At 37.6% G+C, this 16,717-nt stretch overlaps 1 protein-coding gene across 15 annotated transcripts in view; it reads right to left on the bottom strand.

Annotated features, from left to right (window-relative positions):
- LOC113042388 (connector enhancer of kinase suppressor of ras 2-like) overlaps window positions 1-11,544 on the bottom strand; it is a 76,872-nt gene extending 65,328 nt beyond the window's left edge. For 8 of the 15 annotated variants that reach the window (XM_026201222.1, XM_026201231.1, XM_026201232.1 and 5 more), the window contains exon 1: window positions 10,833-11,542. In XM_026201222.1, coding sequence (XP_026057007.1) covers window positions 10,833-10,896 — 64 coding nt within the window. In that variant the 5' untranslated portion in view covers window positions 10,897-11,542. Of the gene's footprint in view, window positions 1-10,832 lie in introns of all 15 variants that reach the window. The other 7 variants (XM_026201221.1, XM_026201223.1, XM_026201225.1 and 4 more) reach the window with 2 other exon arrangements.
- Window positions 11,545-16,717: the final 5,173 nt, after the last annotated feature.

Genomic DNA, 16,717 nt, shown 5'->3' with positions numbered 1-16,717 from the left:
CATCAAAAAAGCAGTGATGAAGCACCTTGGTATGTTACAAAACTACTTGTTGGCAAAGTTAGCATGTTTCTGGAAAATAGTGCATTTACGTTAGTAACATCGCTTAATGTAGGTTACATTCACACTGCAAATGTTGATGCTTGGGCCTTGATTATTTGGGCCATGATCACATTTAATAATATGAGTAGCCAAAAAAATGGATATAAGCAATAAATCAGAATTAAGTACTAATTCTTGCAGTGTGAATGTAGCCCTTGTTATGGTTACAAAAAGGTGTAACATCCCTGAAAAGAAACACAGATTGCAAAAGGATGGGATAAGAATACCCATGAATCAGCTGTGAACTCCTACACAGGCTTTTTGCCATTCTGTGATGACACCACCTGCAATGAGGCTCCAAAAGTGTGTTTGTGTGTGTGTGTGTGTGTGTGTGTGTGTGTGTGTGTGTGTCCATCACTGAATCGTCCTTCCTCCGCCATCACTTAATCTCAAAGACATAGGGGACTTTCTGGAGATGAGAAATTCATCAGTTAAATAAACTCTGAGCCGTCCAGCTGTGCAGAGCTCGGCCCCAAGCCTCTGCTGGAGTAGGAGAGCTGAAGGGCTGGTTCTTGGACCAACAGTGAATGTTCATAAATACTGTCTTCTACAACAAAATAAACACACTATTCCAGATTGGTTTCTTCTCTGTGGTTTTGAACAAAATATAACTGGTTCTTTATGTTCCTGAGGTTATATGGTCTTCAGAGTAACATTCTTGAGGCTACATTAAAGGTTCTTCAGATCAGATTGTTCTACAGCACTTATCTGAGGAAAAAAGCCTGCATTTGCTATGACACACGATGCATACAGGCAACCTGAGTTTGAATCATTTCCAATCCCACTCTCCTATTGTTTCCTCTTATCTCTTCACCTTCCTTGCAATAAAAACGGAAGGATGAGTATAGGTTTTAATGCATGGGAAATAATATACTTAGAGTAACCATATACTGTAAGTTCCTTGAAAATTTAATAGCTCAGACGTTTCTTTTTTTAGTAGACTTAATTGAGTTCTTAATTAGGTTTCGCTGAAGTATAAACTAGTAATGGGAAGATCATTTCAATGACTTGATCCTTCAGTTTCTTTTGAAAGATTTATTTCAGTCATTTTGTTCATGAGTTATATGGTATATTTTCAACAGCTAAATTTCCCAAACACTTCGACATATGCTACTGTGAATTAGGATATATGAGCTCATACTGAGATCACAAATCAAAGTTGAAACTCCTGAGATCTCTGAAATGCTTTCTGAATATAACAAGAAATGTTTGAGACCATGTTGAAATCTTTTTCTGATAGCAGATTTTATCTTCTGCGTGCAGTAAATCTATAGATTATAGAATATACAGAAAATTACTACATTAAAAATAGCTACACTACCTATCTTAGTTTTTTCTAAAATTTACTATCTATTATTTACTTTATTATTAAGATATTCATAACAATTTTGTTACATTTCAATCAAAATATATGGGAATGGAGAAATTATCATACAATTATTCCTAATTCAATAAATATTCTTAATCTTTAACACCAACTTTAACATTAACAAAGAAATGAGTTGTAAATGTATTAGACAAATGTAACAATTACTCACAAAGAAAGATAGAAATCAGATATTCCCATCATGCTTTGATACAGACTGTATAAAGAGAGCAAATGTTGAAGGTATTATTTTGTGTGTTTTTGCACAAAATTAATATGAGAGGAGATTTATCTATGTTTAATGTCATGTTGTATTCAAATTTATAGGACTTATTCGCCATGGTACCAAATGTAGATCATTTTTACTTTCATTTATTCAATTCATAAGGTATACCTGTGGCTCAAGTCAAGTGGTAGAGCATTGCATTAGCAGCGCAAGGTTGTGGGTTCGATTCCCAGGGAACACATGCTAGGTTAAAAATGTTAGCCTGAATGCACTGTAAGTCGCTTTGGATAAAAGCGTCTGTTAAATGCATTAATGTAATACTTCACTAAATTCACAGCTTTCTTTTAACTCAATAATTTTAGATGTTTTACAAAAAAAAATAGTACATCTTAATTGAAGTTTTTAAAGTGCACACAAAATTACTGGGGTCTCAGAAGAAAATCTATGAAGGTGCAAGTCTACATTTTGCACTCAGGATACATTAAAATTGCATTTGCCACTTCTCTTTCCGACGAGTATGACAACAAATCTGACTTGGAGCATCACAGACTCAACAACATTACAGACAAACTCTGTAGTCCCTCTTTTAATGGATCTAGAGCAGCAACTCCCACTCATGAATCCCATTTTCACATCAACTGCCTAAAAGCCTGTTTCTGATCTCTCTCAGGTACTGACTCTTGAGTAACGATCTGAATCCAGAGCATCAGCAAAGGAGCCCAGGTGTTCCCCACCCAGTTTGTCTCCTAACAGATGCTTTCCTCCCTGCAGACATGAAACAATCGTTCAAGAGGATACCGAGCATCACCGTTTTCCTCCCATCTGTAAAACTCTGCAGCTTTGGCCTGTTTTTAGGCGAGCGGCCCCTGAAGAGTTGTTGTGGTTTCATTCATTTCTTAGATGATCTTCAGATCACTGTCCAGGACAAATGTGAGCACTGACAGACGGGAAACAGCACAGTGTGTACAGTCTCTTACCGAGCACATACTGTATCGGAGTGTTTTGCTGAATATTTCTCGCTATACTAAGGTTCTTCAGGTCTATAAAGTGATTCAGAGATGACTCACACCCTTTACACCCACTGACAGCACACAAACACACTTTTACACTTTTTCACAGGAGGGAAGAGTCGCCCCGAGCCAAGCCACACACCCACACACCCGCCCCTCGAAGCTGCAGCCCAGGACGCAGTGCTGCAGCTCTGCGTGTGTGTGTGTTTGATTGTATTATTATTCAAAGGTATTTAACCTCTCTTTCTTCCTCTCGCTCTCTACCATTTCTGTATTTCTGTCACACACACACCCAGTCAATCCTCCCCATCTCTGCCACATGTCATATGAAATACAATATTCATGTGCTGCCTTAAGACACACCCCGAAGACAGGCCTGGAATCCCCAAAATGCCTTAGTTGTAGAGCCTGATACATGTGTGTGCGTGAATATGCTCAGATGACCTCCATAAGTGCGTGCTATACATTTTCCACTCAATTATAACCTCATAAACCATTAAAAGAAAGCACCAAACCATTCTGAGCTGAACGCCCCAAAACAACAGCTTCTCATTCCAGGCAGGCGTCCTAAAAAGCGGCTAATGCACCTTCCTACATGACAATCAATTATGACGGTGTGGAGCGGAGAGAAAGAGACATGCCGTCGCACAGTCTTTCATCTTTCTGTCAAGATATTTCAGCTGAAGCTGCGATTCTTCTTCTGCTCTATTGGTAAAAAGGAAAAAGTTTAAGCAAAGTATGCTGGGAAGGAAAATGAATTTGGGTTTTTTTTTTCAAAGCGAATGAGCTGAAACTCTTGAAGCTTTTTGAATTCTATATAATCATTGGATCTATGTGCATGTAGCAGCTAAAGAATAAGAAAACAAAAAAGCTGTCTCTCTAATATCTCAATTGTTTCCCATAGACTGGCATGATATACTGGTGTATTCAGCCTCTCCATCAATAGTTTTGCTATATAGTATATTCTATATATTCTATATAGTATGTCGATAATAGTTTAGTTCCAACAGAATTTTAAAAAAGCTTTTGTTTTATTTAATTTTATATAATGTAAGAGAAATATCCTAATTTTGTTTTTCTAAAAGAAATTTATAAACGAATTTGATTATTTAGCGTCTTAATGAAAAGTCTATCAAATATGATAACATTATGATAACATACGCTGCTGTGACTAGCCATTATCATGAGACTGTTTACTTTAGCCATGGAACTTGCTAACTAGCACGTTATTAGGAAAGGCAATTTGCAAAGATTCATAAAAGAACTTTATACTCACTTCTTCTGTAAGTCAGGCTTAATCATGGATGATTTGCGCAATCATGAACGAATTTAGTTAGACCTGGGGTGCATTCCCTTCAAAAACAAAGGTAATCTAATGTGTCTTCAGTGGCTCAAATGTCGGGAGTAAATGACGACTGCTATGTTCTTTATTGTCTACTCCTGCTCCGGCATCCAAACAATTGCAGACTGATGACAGCTCACTCAGGGCGGGTCGTAGGCTAACACTAGTGTCAGTAAACAATTGTGGGAGGGGCCTGGCTCTGTGTGACATCACACAGACAGGCATCTGAGGATGGCTTGATTTGAGAAAGGGGAAATGATTTAACGAGATTAAAAAAAAAACTCTGAGTGGATCTTTATCATTATAGGGTGGTTGTGTACACACACTGCCAACACACATTTCAGTTCAAACAACATGTATAAGTGCAAGTTGCATCCGATGACCCCTTTAAATTATCATAATATCCAGATCCTCGCACATTTTTTTATCCACTTTTTTATTACAGTTTTAGTCGTACTGTTTTTCGACCTGCTTTATTTAATTTTTATTAAATAATTCATTATTATTATTATTATTATCAATAATATATCACAGAAATATTTAAACTTTGTTTTTCCAAATGATTTCCAAAAGAATTTTAGGCAAAGCTGATATTTAAATGAGCATAACTGCCTGCTTCTCAGACTTTTCTTCACTTTCTCCACTTTATTCACAATTAGTCTTTTGTTCTTTTAATTGTGATGATTTTGGCTCACATTTAACAAAAACCCAAACCCAACTCTCAGTTTGGTTCACTAGGCTACACAATCATGGGGAAGACTGCTGATCTGACAGTTGTCCAGAAGACAGTCACTGAAACCCTTCACAAGGAGGGTAAGACACAAAAATGTATTGCCAAAGAATCTGGCTGTTTACAGAGTGCTGTATCAAAGCATGTTAACAGAAAGTTGAGTGGAAGGAAAAAGTGTGGAAGAAAAAGATGCACGACCAACAGAGAGAACAGCAGTCTTATGAGGATTGTCAAGCAAAATTGATTCAAGAATTTCAGTGAACTTCACAAGGAATGGACTGAGGCTGGGGTCAAGGCATCAATAGCCACCACACACAGACGTGTCAAGGAATTTGGCTACAGTTGTCGTATTCCTCTTGTTAAGCCACTCCTGCACCACAGACAACATCAGAGGCGTCTTACCTGGGCTAAGGAGAAGAAGAACTGGACTGTTGTCCAAAGTCCTCTTTTCGGATGAGATCAAGTTTTGTATTTCATTTGGAAACCAAGGTCCTAGAGTCTGGAGGAAGGGTGGAGAGGGTCATAGCCCAAGATGCATGTCCAGTATTAAGTTTCCACAGTCTGTGATGATTTGAGGTATAATATAATATGCTGTTGGTACATTGTGTTTTTTGAAAACCAAAGTCACTGCACCTGTTTACCAACAAATTTTAGAGCACTTCATGCTTCCTTCTGCTGACCAGCTTTTTGAAGAAGCTTATTTCATTTTCCAGCAGGATTTGGCACCTGCCCACACTGCCAAAAGTTGACACTATGGTGTTGGTGTGCTTGACTGGCCAGCAAACTCACCAGACCTATGGGGTGTTTTCAAGAGGAAAATGAGAAACAAGAGACCAAAAAATGCAAATGAGTTGAAGGCCACTGTCAAAGAAACCTCAGCTTGCCAAGCCGAATTGAGGCACTAATTAATGCAAAAGGAGCACCTACCAAGTATTGAGTACATGTACAGTAAATGAACATACTTTCCAGAAGGGTAACAATAAAATAAAAAAAAAAAATTAATTGGTCTTTTGAAGTATTCTAATTTGCTGAGATTTAAAAATTAAGGGAACCAAAGTTAAATTCATAGTTAAATTCATATTTACTGAGAAGCACCTTACAGAAGCACTTATTACAAAAATATTCTTTTTATATCTCCAAAGGAAAATCTGAGACTTAAGTTGATATTTAAATGAACACAACAGAATCTAATGAACTATAAAAGAGCTCTAACTCATTTCATCACTGCATCTGTGTGATAAACAATTCTCAGGTAACTGATTTTGATACCAAAATATCTAGGTACTGATTCAGGACTTGAGTGGTCCATCAGCAGATTTATGGGCTCTAGTGCACAGCTCCCAGGGTCAGTCAGTTACATTGAACACTCCCTCAATGACTCTATCTGAACCACTGCTGCCTCCCAGTAAATCCACAAGCCACAAAAGCACGGCAAGATCAGGACCACAGTCTAACTGGGAAACCACAGAGGCTGGTTCTAGTTCAGCCAAAGAGCTCCACCCTAATCTTTACAGAGATGGAGGCATTGGAATCAGAGGCTTAGATGTTTACTTCTCTGTACTCTGGAATGTGTTGGCCAGCATAGTGGATACATGGTGCTTTCTACAAATAGGGCATGAGACATATAAAAAAGTGTTTGTTTTTAACAATAATATAGATAACAGGATTTAGTGGTTGAGCTTGATGAATACACTCAACACCAGCATTTTGCTGATAGCTTCATGTTAGGTTAATTTCTAATACTTCTTACAAAAAAGAAAAACCCCCAAAAAAAACACATGGAATTTGTGTCTCTCATGCTTTTACTAAATAAGAATACTGTATTCATGGAAACTGACGCACATTGGTAGCCGCAGGAGATGATTAAACATAGCAGTTAAGGGAAAGAGCAAGAAAAGGAGTAACGAAGTAAGAACTGGAGATAGAGAGATGGAGAGAGCAGACTTGCTGTCTATCAGAGTTTGTGAGGCTGCAGTGATGTGACAGAACTTGATTAGATCTAAAGCCCCGCGGTCAGAAAGCTAATCAAGAGGAAGGAGCAGTCATACACACCCACAGACACCCTAAAGCTGTGTTTCCAGCTGTTGAATCCCGAACACTGTAAAAACAATATGGGTGTTCGATCCTTAAAAAGTGAGGACCTGAAGGCCACAGCTGGCTTAATTATCTCCCAGGAAATGCCTTGACTTAACTTAAGAGGTCAAGATTTCATAAACTAAACTCTGCCATCATTATAACAATTACACATTTTGATTAAGTAATTTTAATAAGTTGTTTTATGCAGATTGCAATATCGTCATAATAAGTGCTTCAAGTTTTCAATAAGAGCAAAAAATCATGAATACTCAACAGTGGAACATAATAAATAAAATAAAATAAAAACATTCAATACATTAAACTTTGAAATGACATTTTTTTCAAATGCAATTTCAAAACATGAAATTGTAGCAAAATATGAAAATATTTATACAGTTAAAATAATCAATCGAAATTATTATTTTTTTTAATAATACATTATCCACATTGGTAACACTTTAGAATAAGGTTCCATTAGTTAATGTTAGTTAACTACTTTCGTTAACATGAACTAAGCAAGAACAATCCTTCTACAGCATTTATAAGTCTTAGTTCATGTTAATTTCAACATTTACTAATGCATTGTTTAAATCAAAAGTTGTGCTTGTTATCATTAGTTAATGCACTGTGAATTACCATGAACTAACAATGAATAACTGTATTTTCATTAACTAACATTAACGAAGATGAATAAATACAGTAATAAATGTATTATTCATTGTTTGTTCATGTTAATTAATACATTAACTAACATTAACTAATGGAACCTTATTCTAAAGTGTTACCTCCACATTTACTATTTAGCTTAATAGCTTTCAAGGTTTTTTTATATTTTAGAATATTTAAATAAATATTTCTTAAGTTAACAAATCTTTCTGTCATCTTTCTAGTCAAAACAGCATTCTGTGATAAATAATTCTCAAAATGAAATATGCATTATAATTATGTATTATATTATTTATATTATTATTTGCAATTATTTTTAATTGTATATGATTTTTATTATTTAAGCATCAGCAATATTTTTACAATACAATGCTGATTATATCACAAACACAATATCTGAGATCTTTTTGACCAAACATTTTTCATACACCAAAGCAAACACATTGTCATTTCTTGTTTTGTGACATCTGCTGATAGTAACCTTTTAACCAAGACATTGAGGCCATGCTATTTCAGAACAGAGCAAATCATTCTGTTAAATCTTGTACCTCTCCAGGGTACAGGCTGATGTACCATTAAATGTCCTGCTGTATCCTCAGCCTCATCTTTCCTAACCACTGTTTATTAAAAGGCCCAGCATGGCTCTGAAAAACCACAACAATTAAACATAGAAAAGTAATATATTCATTAAAGAGCATTAAAAATGCAAGTGTTAGGAATCCTCCATTTAAAAAAAAATCAGTCCTAGCACTATGTCTCACTTGCTTTGAGCTCCACACCTCTTATTAAATGCATATTAATCACAGCCTGATCTCAATGACCCCAGACAGCTTACACATCTCAGGATAATCAAATACATGTCACTCTCTTCTCTGCAAGATTACTGAAAGAATAGAGTTCGAACAAAATCCATACTGTATGTCTGAAATGTATATTTAATTTTAATTCTGTCATCATTTACTCACCTACATGTTGTTCGTTTATAGTTATTTATAATTTATATAATATTTTTTATATAAATATAAAATGTATCTTTAAATATATACATGCATGTGTATGTATTTAGGCTATAACATGGCTATGCATAACATTTTTACAAAGTACACATACGTGTAAACCCAAACTTTTATTATGGATGTGATTAATCATGATTAATCATGATTAATCGTTTGACAGCCCTACTTTATCGTTATAGTTCTTGGTTTGAACTGGCCTTAAGTCTGGTTTTTGTTTTCAAGTGTTGGATATAATTTCTGGCTCTGCAACATGTACAAACTTGGTCTTGTGTCCACATGGTCACTTTAATGTGTCGTCGAGAACAGACAAAGCAGTTTGAGATGTCCCTCCACCCGTTCAGGGGTCTCTTCCAAATGCTTTGCTGATTCTGAAGTAAATGAGTTTGTGCCACTCCAGGCAGCACCAATACACCATTCCAGCATTAGCGAGACTTTAATAATGGTATTTAGAGAGGGCCTTGGAAGGGAGGTGCCGAGTGTAATGTGTAGGCCTGGGGGAGTGCGCAGCATGTACAGGCATCGATCAAAACACTCACTGACTCTCTGAGTCACAATCTGAAAAATAGATTTGCTATAAGTCACAGATGCAGTTTGACCTAAAGCTCATGTAAATATGTATCCCTCCAACACACACACACATAAGCCTCCACTTCAATTCAGCCTGAACCGGACTGATTCAGCTACATCCTGTCTCTCTGTAAGCTGCATTAGCCACGCTATTAAATTAATCTCCTCTTCACAAGCAGGTGAAATACCGCAGCTCTATCTTTTGCAGGTTATGTGCTTATAATTGGAACAGTAAGCTAGGGTCAGTATCAAGCCGCTAATGGGTCTAGGTAGATATTATACCTAATAAGTACAAGTCTGAATGTATGAATGAGGAATGTGACGCTCACATTGACGCACAAATGACAAGACATTCACATGCAAAAATCCATCATTTAATGAAAGGATAAAATCTTTGACCCCATACTCTCACATACACCACATAAATATTCTCATTTAAAAATCAAACTCTGTGTCAGTAAATTGAATAGGCCCTGTAGGGAGAATGTTACTCGCCAAAGTCTACAGTAGGCCTAGTTCATCCGAGGTTTCCATTTAACCAGTGCAAAAAAACTAATAAAATAGCACAATATGCTGCTTTCATAACCTTCATTATTTGCAACTGCAGTGGCCCTAATGCAATTCTCGCATATTTCTACTTCGTCATTACACAATCGCTCGAAGACATGATATGGAGAACAATTTTCTGTCTGTTATCTGATAACAAGCCTTATATCACAGATCTGTGAATCATTATCCCACTGGGACGCGCTCGAATACTGTCATACAACCTCGATAACTCACTGCTTGATTTGTTATTGTGATGACGAATCTGGACATGCCGCCCACGAGAGAAGTGAAGGTGCGTAATTGCCCCCTCCGCCTCCGCGCATCAAAGATTCTGCTTCTCTTCTTCAGCTATAGCCTACATGAGAAATCTCCTTCAAATCACATCTAAGGACCCCCATAAAATCTTCTAATAACGATAAAGGTGTTTTTTGATGTTCTGTGACCAGCACTCCCATTACTGAAAGTGTGCCATAACAAAGTTAAATTCTCATGACTGTAGATAAGTCGCTAAATATATTTTGTTTGGCTGAATTATGTGATTTTATATGATTTAATCTATAGCTTTCAGTGCGGTTGGCTTTTTAAAGGAATTTCAGTCAGTAATTTTCAGTCGACGTTTCTAGTGTCCCTAGCTAACCGTCAACTGTCTTAAAGAAATATTTGAAACAAAAAGCATATACGTTCGTGAAAGACAGAATTACATTAATCGTGTTTTGACGTACCATCCCATAACGGAAAGCGCTCGAGCAGCGAACTGTTGCTATGGTTACCTCCTCAGGCAGACGGGATTTCGGTTTGCTGGCGGCTACATAGTGCTTTCCGAGTAACTTGTAAAATAACTTTTGTGGATCCTGAATGCTTTCTGAAAACACTAATTGAAACACAAACTTATAAATAGTTATAAGTAAAGGAATTCTTACTTTTAAGGATTTTGTTTCGACTTTCTTCAAGCCGTTGTATTTAGGGTCAGACTCCAAAACATAGCCTACAGTAATTCACATCCTGGTTGCCATTAATAACACCAGACACCTGTACGCTTCACTACTTGGGAAAAAGACATCAAGAATGCCCAACTACATAATAAATGGTCTGACAATTATTAAATAATCTTTTTTCTTGACTAATGCACCATTAGATTGGAACAACTTCGCGGGTTTAGGAAGCGAAACGCATTGCGTAGCCTACCTTTCATCCAATCCACAACTTGACTGGGGCTCCATTTACTGACGGGTTCCATGACGAGTGCCATCGCGAAACTTTCTGTGGTTGTCCCCTCAGCACGTCTCCGAAGGGCAGAAGATGTGGTTTAACGCAGCTCTGGGGAGCTCAGATCGGTGGTGTCACGTTTAGCGCCTAGATTTGGCCCCCGGTTACGCGATTTCATCCCATCCGGAATTTCGCATCAAAAAGCGTCACACCGAACGACATCAAGCACATTCTAACCCCTTTACTCCTGCAAACTCAATGGTTTCTTATTATTATAACACCCATATCTAAGAGCCCAATCCAGGTCCCAGTTTCAGTTCAGATCCTGGCGTAATGTGCCATACCCAGCCGGGTCCCCAACAGCCGCGTCTTCATGCCATGCACCGACTGCAGTCTCTCCTGTTTCTCCCTTCCCCTCCCTTCGTTTTCTTCTCCTCTTTAGGGGTCTGTACCTTTCAGAGGTGGACTAGTGGGTATATAGAGTAAGACAGAGAGAATGAGCGGTGTACCCACGGGGACTCAAGTGAACGTCGCTTCCAAAAGCGGCGGCGAGCGTTGATTCAATTGGGCGCGCGCTCCTCCTGTGGGTGGCGCGGCAAAGTGAATTTGACTCGCGCGCTCGGTTTATTTCCCACGAGGATAAAAGGCTTTCGGCCGTATTCATTTTAATGAGGGCACGCTGGTTCGCCCTGCTTCAGAAACTCTGTGAACGAAAAGTATTTGTCTGGAATATGTAATGACGCTCAAAGGAGCTATATTTACATGAGACCTGGCCACTTGGGACTATGTGTGGCTAATGTTATGGTCTAGACCAAAATTATGGAGGACTATGGTAGCACAAACCATAACAGTGACAGGAATAACCCAAAGATTCATAAATGGGAGGTCAATCGGTGTTAGTTATATTTTATTTCTCAGAGTAGGTTTTATTTTTGAAAGTCAATTTCTGAAAGTCGAGAACATACCCTGAAGTCTTAAAAAGCAAAAGAATTTTTTTTGAAAAATATGAAGTTAATTTAAAAGTTTGGTGAAAACCTTTCAAAGCAATTGTGGAACACTAAACAGGCATTCATGAAACAGCAAAAAAAAAAATTATAACTATTATTTTGGGCTGAAATGTTGGCCCTGGCCCTAAAATTTAAAGTGAAATACCCTTGAATTTCAAAAGAAACTAGGTTTTTGAAACTAAAATATAAAACAGCTATTTAGAACATAAACAGAGCTATTTGGCTGAAGGTATTTTAATTTAAAATTACATAGGACTATACTGAACAAAAATATTTGATACTATTTTTTTTTTATTAAAAATGAAACTCCAAATCATATTCCTAATGTTAAAGTAAACAGCTACAGACTCAGTTATTCACAGGAGCCCCAAAATAAATATATGCATTTAGCATAACAATTAGATACAAAAACTGTGTTTAATGGGGTTTATTATTGATGGCAGCCGTGTGTAAAGAATAAAAAACTTACATTGCCTCAGGAATTCTTTCTTTAGACATCTTTAACTGGTTCAATGAAACAGTTATTATAAATTAAATACTTTGTCATAAACATTGTTTTAAAAAAAAAGGCATTTTTGAGGATTTTTTTTTTTCATATGATGCTGAACAAAACCTTTTTGAATGTTTTCTTTATAAATTGGTCTAACAAACTCATCCAACATGGACAGTTTCGCCAGTTCACCATCATCCCTGGCCTTCATCCTGGCTGCCTATTGATTTTGTTCCAACTCATCCTTACTTCAGAACCAGAGCAGATGGAGCCATGAGGCTGGAGTTGGGCCCAGATCAGGCCCCAGTATGTCAGCATGAATCATACAACAGATTCTGTGGAACCTCACTATAGAGATTCAGTGATCAGTGGGCTCTGCCCCATAAACATGCACTCTTAATCACATGGGGAGGAAAGAATCAGAGCAGGAAAACTGGAGCTGTCAGTTACATTTGAGGCACAGTCCGGCTCATGGGCTTTTTTAGCACTTGATATCATATTTGTCCCCTAAGTGTGCTCTTTTAAGAGAGCCGTGTGTGGCCGCAACTGCTTTTGAAACTGATATTTATCACACTGTATGACATTTTAGTTTTGTTTTTTTTATTCTTGAAAATTTGGGATAGTGTGCCCCCTTCTGACCATCCAGAGACATAATCAAAATTTGCAGTCCTTTTCTAGCAGCTGTAAGCAAAACAGAAAAGATTGAACTCAAGCTTTATGTATGTTTTCTTTAATAATAGAGCCAGGGCAGGTTTATAGATACATGCATATATGCGATGTGTTCTTGTAATAATCACATGCTTAGAGTGCGATCTGGATCCTTTTATATACAAAAGAATAGCTTGTCCTTTGTTCAAGTGCTATGAAAAGCAGGGAAAGCACTGCTTCCCATGAGGCGATGAAACGTCAGACAGAAAGAGTCTGTCAGCTCTGTTTCCTTATGCTGTTTTTGCTGTGCTAACAGGGTGGTAAACAAACACCTCCAGATGGATGTAAGGGGGATCGGCTTCAGAACGCATTGCTGCTTTTGAGTGGGAGGAACTAGGGTTTTTTTATGTCCTGCCGGCCTAGATGTTGTGGAGACGTTAAATTTATTCCCCCATCCATGCTGCTCCTACTCTTCTCAAATGGCAAAAAAAGGGAGCGTATGCTGTTTTGGAAAAATGAAGTGGGTTAGCACTCCTGTCTGACAGCTGCCACAGGGCTGCTTATCCATAATAAACATAGCTGGGTGGAAAATGTTTGTGTGGCACCAAGATACCTGTGTGTCCTGTGAACAAGCTGAGAGGTTGCATACGTCAAGTAAACAACTTCTCAGCTTGTTCTCAAGAGTCAATCGATCAGGACACACAGGTATGTTGGTGCCAAGTATGATAATTGTTCCCTTTAAGCCAGAATTACCTTTAGGTAGTATGGTGTTAAAGAAAAGGTAAGTATCTCTGTCATGTTGCCTGTTACTACATAAAATGTATCTATAGTTTGTAAGTGACAAACAAACAAGAACTGTTTTTGACAGGGTAAAAAAAAACTGCCTTTTGGGAAATTTTAACCAAACTATGTAACAGACTTAAAGAATAATATCAACTTGGAAAATGGGCATCTGATGAACCCTTTAAAAAAGTATTAATCCGCAATAAGGAAGCTCACCAATGGACAATATGTTTACCTGCAGAGTCATTCATGACACGTTATATGTGTTGAACTTTAAAGTGATACTCCACCACAAACTGAAAATTGCTATTAATCACTTACCCCCATGTCTTCAAAACCTGTAAAACTTTGTTCATCTTCGGAACACAATTTAAGATATTTTAGATGAAAACCGGGTGACTTGTGACTGTCCCATAGACTACCAAGTAAATTACAATTCCAGAAAAGTATTAAATGTGTTGTCAGAATAGTCCATCTGCCATCAGTGGTTCAACTGTAATGTTATGAAGTGATGAGACCCATACTTTTTGTACGCAGAAGAAAACAAAAATAACGACTTTATTCAACAATTCGTCTCTGCTTGGGTTCAGCTCATATTCTCCAAAATGACGCTACGGTGATGCGGAGAGACACAGAGGAGACAAACTATTGAATAAAGTATTCTCGTCCTTTCATAACATTGCGTTTGAATCCCTGATGCCAGATGGACTATTTTGACGATAATTTTAATACTTTTCTGAACCTTGATAGTGTAATTTACTTGGCAGTCTATGGGACATATATCTTAAATTGTGTCCCGAAGAAGCTTTTACGGGTTTTGAACAACATAAGGGTATGTGATTAAAGACAAAATTTTAATTTTTGGGTGGAGAAACCCTTAAAGCCCAATTTATACGTCTGCGTCAAACCCATGCCGTAGCCTACACATAGACACACACCCTACCCCATAGCCTGACCTGCACCTCTCTGAAAATTGTCAATTCTACGCAGACCCCAAGCGCTGTGATTGGTCTGCTAGAACCCCTCCCTTCGTATGTACTTGAGTTTTGTGTGTGGTTACGTGCACTTTAATATGTTACACCTTATATAAAATAAAACAAAGCAAAAAATAAGTACTGCGGGCTCTTTGATTGCCCCCTGATGGCTGGCTGCAGTGCGGGTCATAAACACTGCTCTCTCCATGTAAACGAATGGGACTTGAGTAAAAAAAATAAATAAATAAAATAACACTTCCAATACAATTTTCCGAAAGATTATTTCGGTCATTTAAAGGGACACTGAGTAGGAATTACTCCCATCTAGTGGTGAAATTGTATTTTGCATTCAAACTAATTTTTGCTCTCCAGCGCCTCGCTTTTTCAAATGCGCGTTGCATCTACGGTAGGCGATATGTACCAAAAAGCTTTGACAGGATGTCTTCTAATAGCACTTCGTCGAGTTTTCCTTCAGGTGAACAGGTGTGTTATTTCAAACAAACTGCAACATGACAACTAACAAACGAATGTTACAGTATGAATTACTGACTGTGGAAAACATGAAATATTGTAATTAGTAGATATGTCTAATTTATTCGTTATATCTTCTGAATAATATGCATTGTTAGATATAAAAAAAATATTATAATATAGACTGTAACACTGACTTACCTGTCGAGAAGAAAACTGGACACTTCAGCGTCTCTTTTGAAATCTTTATCCAGCATTAGCTCTTTCCACCTAGAAAAAGCTTCCCCGACATTAACTCTTGTTTTCTGTAATCTACGGTCACGTTTCCTTTTACGTTCTATTTTTGACTGTTTTGGCGACGATGTTTTCTTCTCCTGTGGCGCGGCATATGTATGGTCCATAATAAGAATGCAATCCAGACTTTTAAACTTGCTGGTGCAGTTTCAAGCGCCTCTCACTGCTCTGCACCTGTGTTTCTGGCTCTGACCGAAAACGCGCTGTGGAAACGCGTTGGCTTAGTACTTTTTGTCCCTCTCTGCTATTATAGTTTTGCAAGATGGCGGAACTACATGGAAGCCTCCGTCAACCTACCCGTCCCATGTATATAAAGATAATAAATTCTTCATTTACAAGGATTAGTTTAAACATTGGCATAGGTATTTGTACACCATTGAGGGCATATTTATGAATAAAAATATTGATTTTAGATAATAAAATACCTAAAAAGTTACTTATTGTCCCTTTAAGGTAGTTGTGATTATACTGATATATGTTCAAATGTTTGTTTTTGTGATAAGTTTGATTTTAGCTAGTAATTTGATGCAATAAAAATGGGCCGTGTCATCATGGTTGATTGGGTCTGCGGGAGTAGGGCAGGAGTTTGATACCACTGCTCCACCTCACGACGTACTGCACAGACTGGCTCCAAACGAATCTCTGCTGCACAGACTTGGTCTACAAATTATGCCATTTACTCAAGATGGCAGCGGCCATACTGACACTGCGCCCGAAAGCTCTAAAATACTGCCTTCGGAGGCAGCATTTCAAGTCATAAAGGCAACAACACACATCCGAATACAAATTGTACTTCTTGCGGAGGTACATTCTTCATATTTTGAAGGCAGCATAGATGTATCCTTCACTGCCTTTGATATCCCACAATCCTGTGCATTCCATAGCATGACGGTTGAGCTAAAAAATAAAGATGGCATCTAAAATCAGTTTCATGAAGTGCTTTCATGCAAAACCACTGACTGCAAATTCATTGCCTCATACGGCAGTGAAGCAGCAAGTCAACTGCCTACGTTTTATGCAGCCTATGCTTTGGCTTCAGACTCAGACACGACCTAATGGGTTAACTGTTTATCCGTTTAAACAATTAACAGTAAAGAATCTTATAAAGTCTAAAATAAATAGTTACAACTCTAAAATGGAATTCCTAAAAAAAACTTTTAACAAAAAGATGAGCTTTAGATTTCTGATTTTAGTATA

This window comes from Carassius auratus, chromosome 24 (assembly GCF_003368295.1).
Source record: "Carassius auratus strain Wakin chromosome 24, ASM336829v1, whole genome shotgun sequence".
NCBI classification, from domain to species: Eukaryota; Metazoa; Chordata; class Actinopteri; order Cypriniformes; family Cyprinidae; genus Carassius; species Carassius auratus.
The sequence above is the reverse complement of the archived record's forward strand: the minus strand, read 5'-3'. Positions and strand labels throughout refer to the sequence as shown.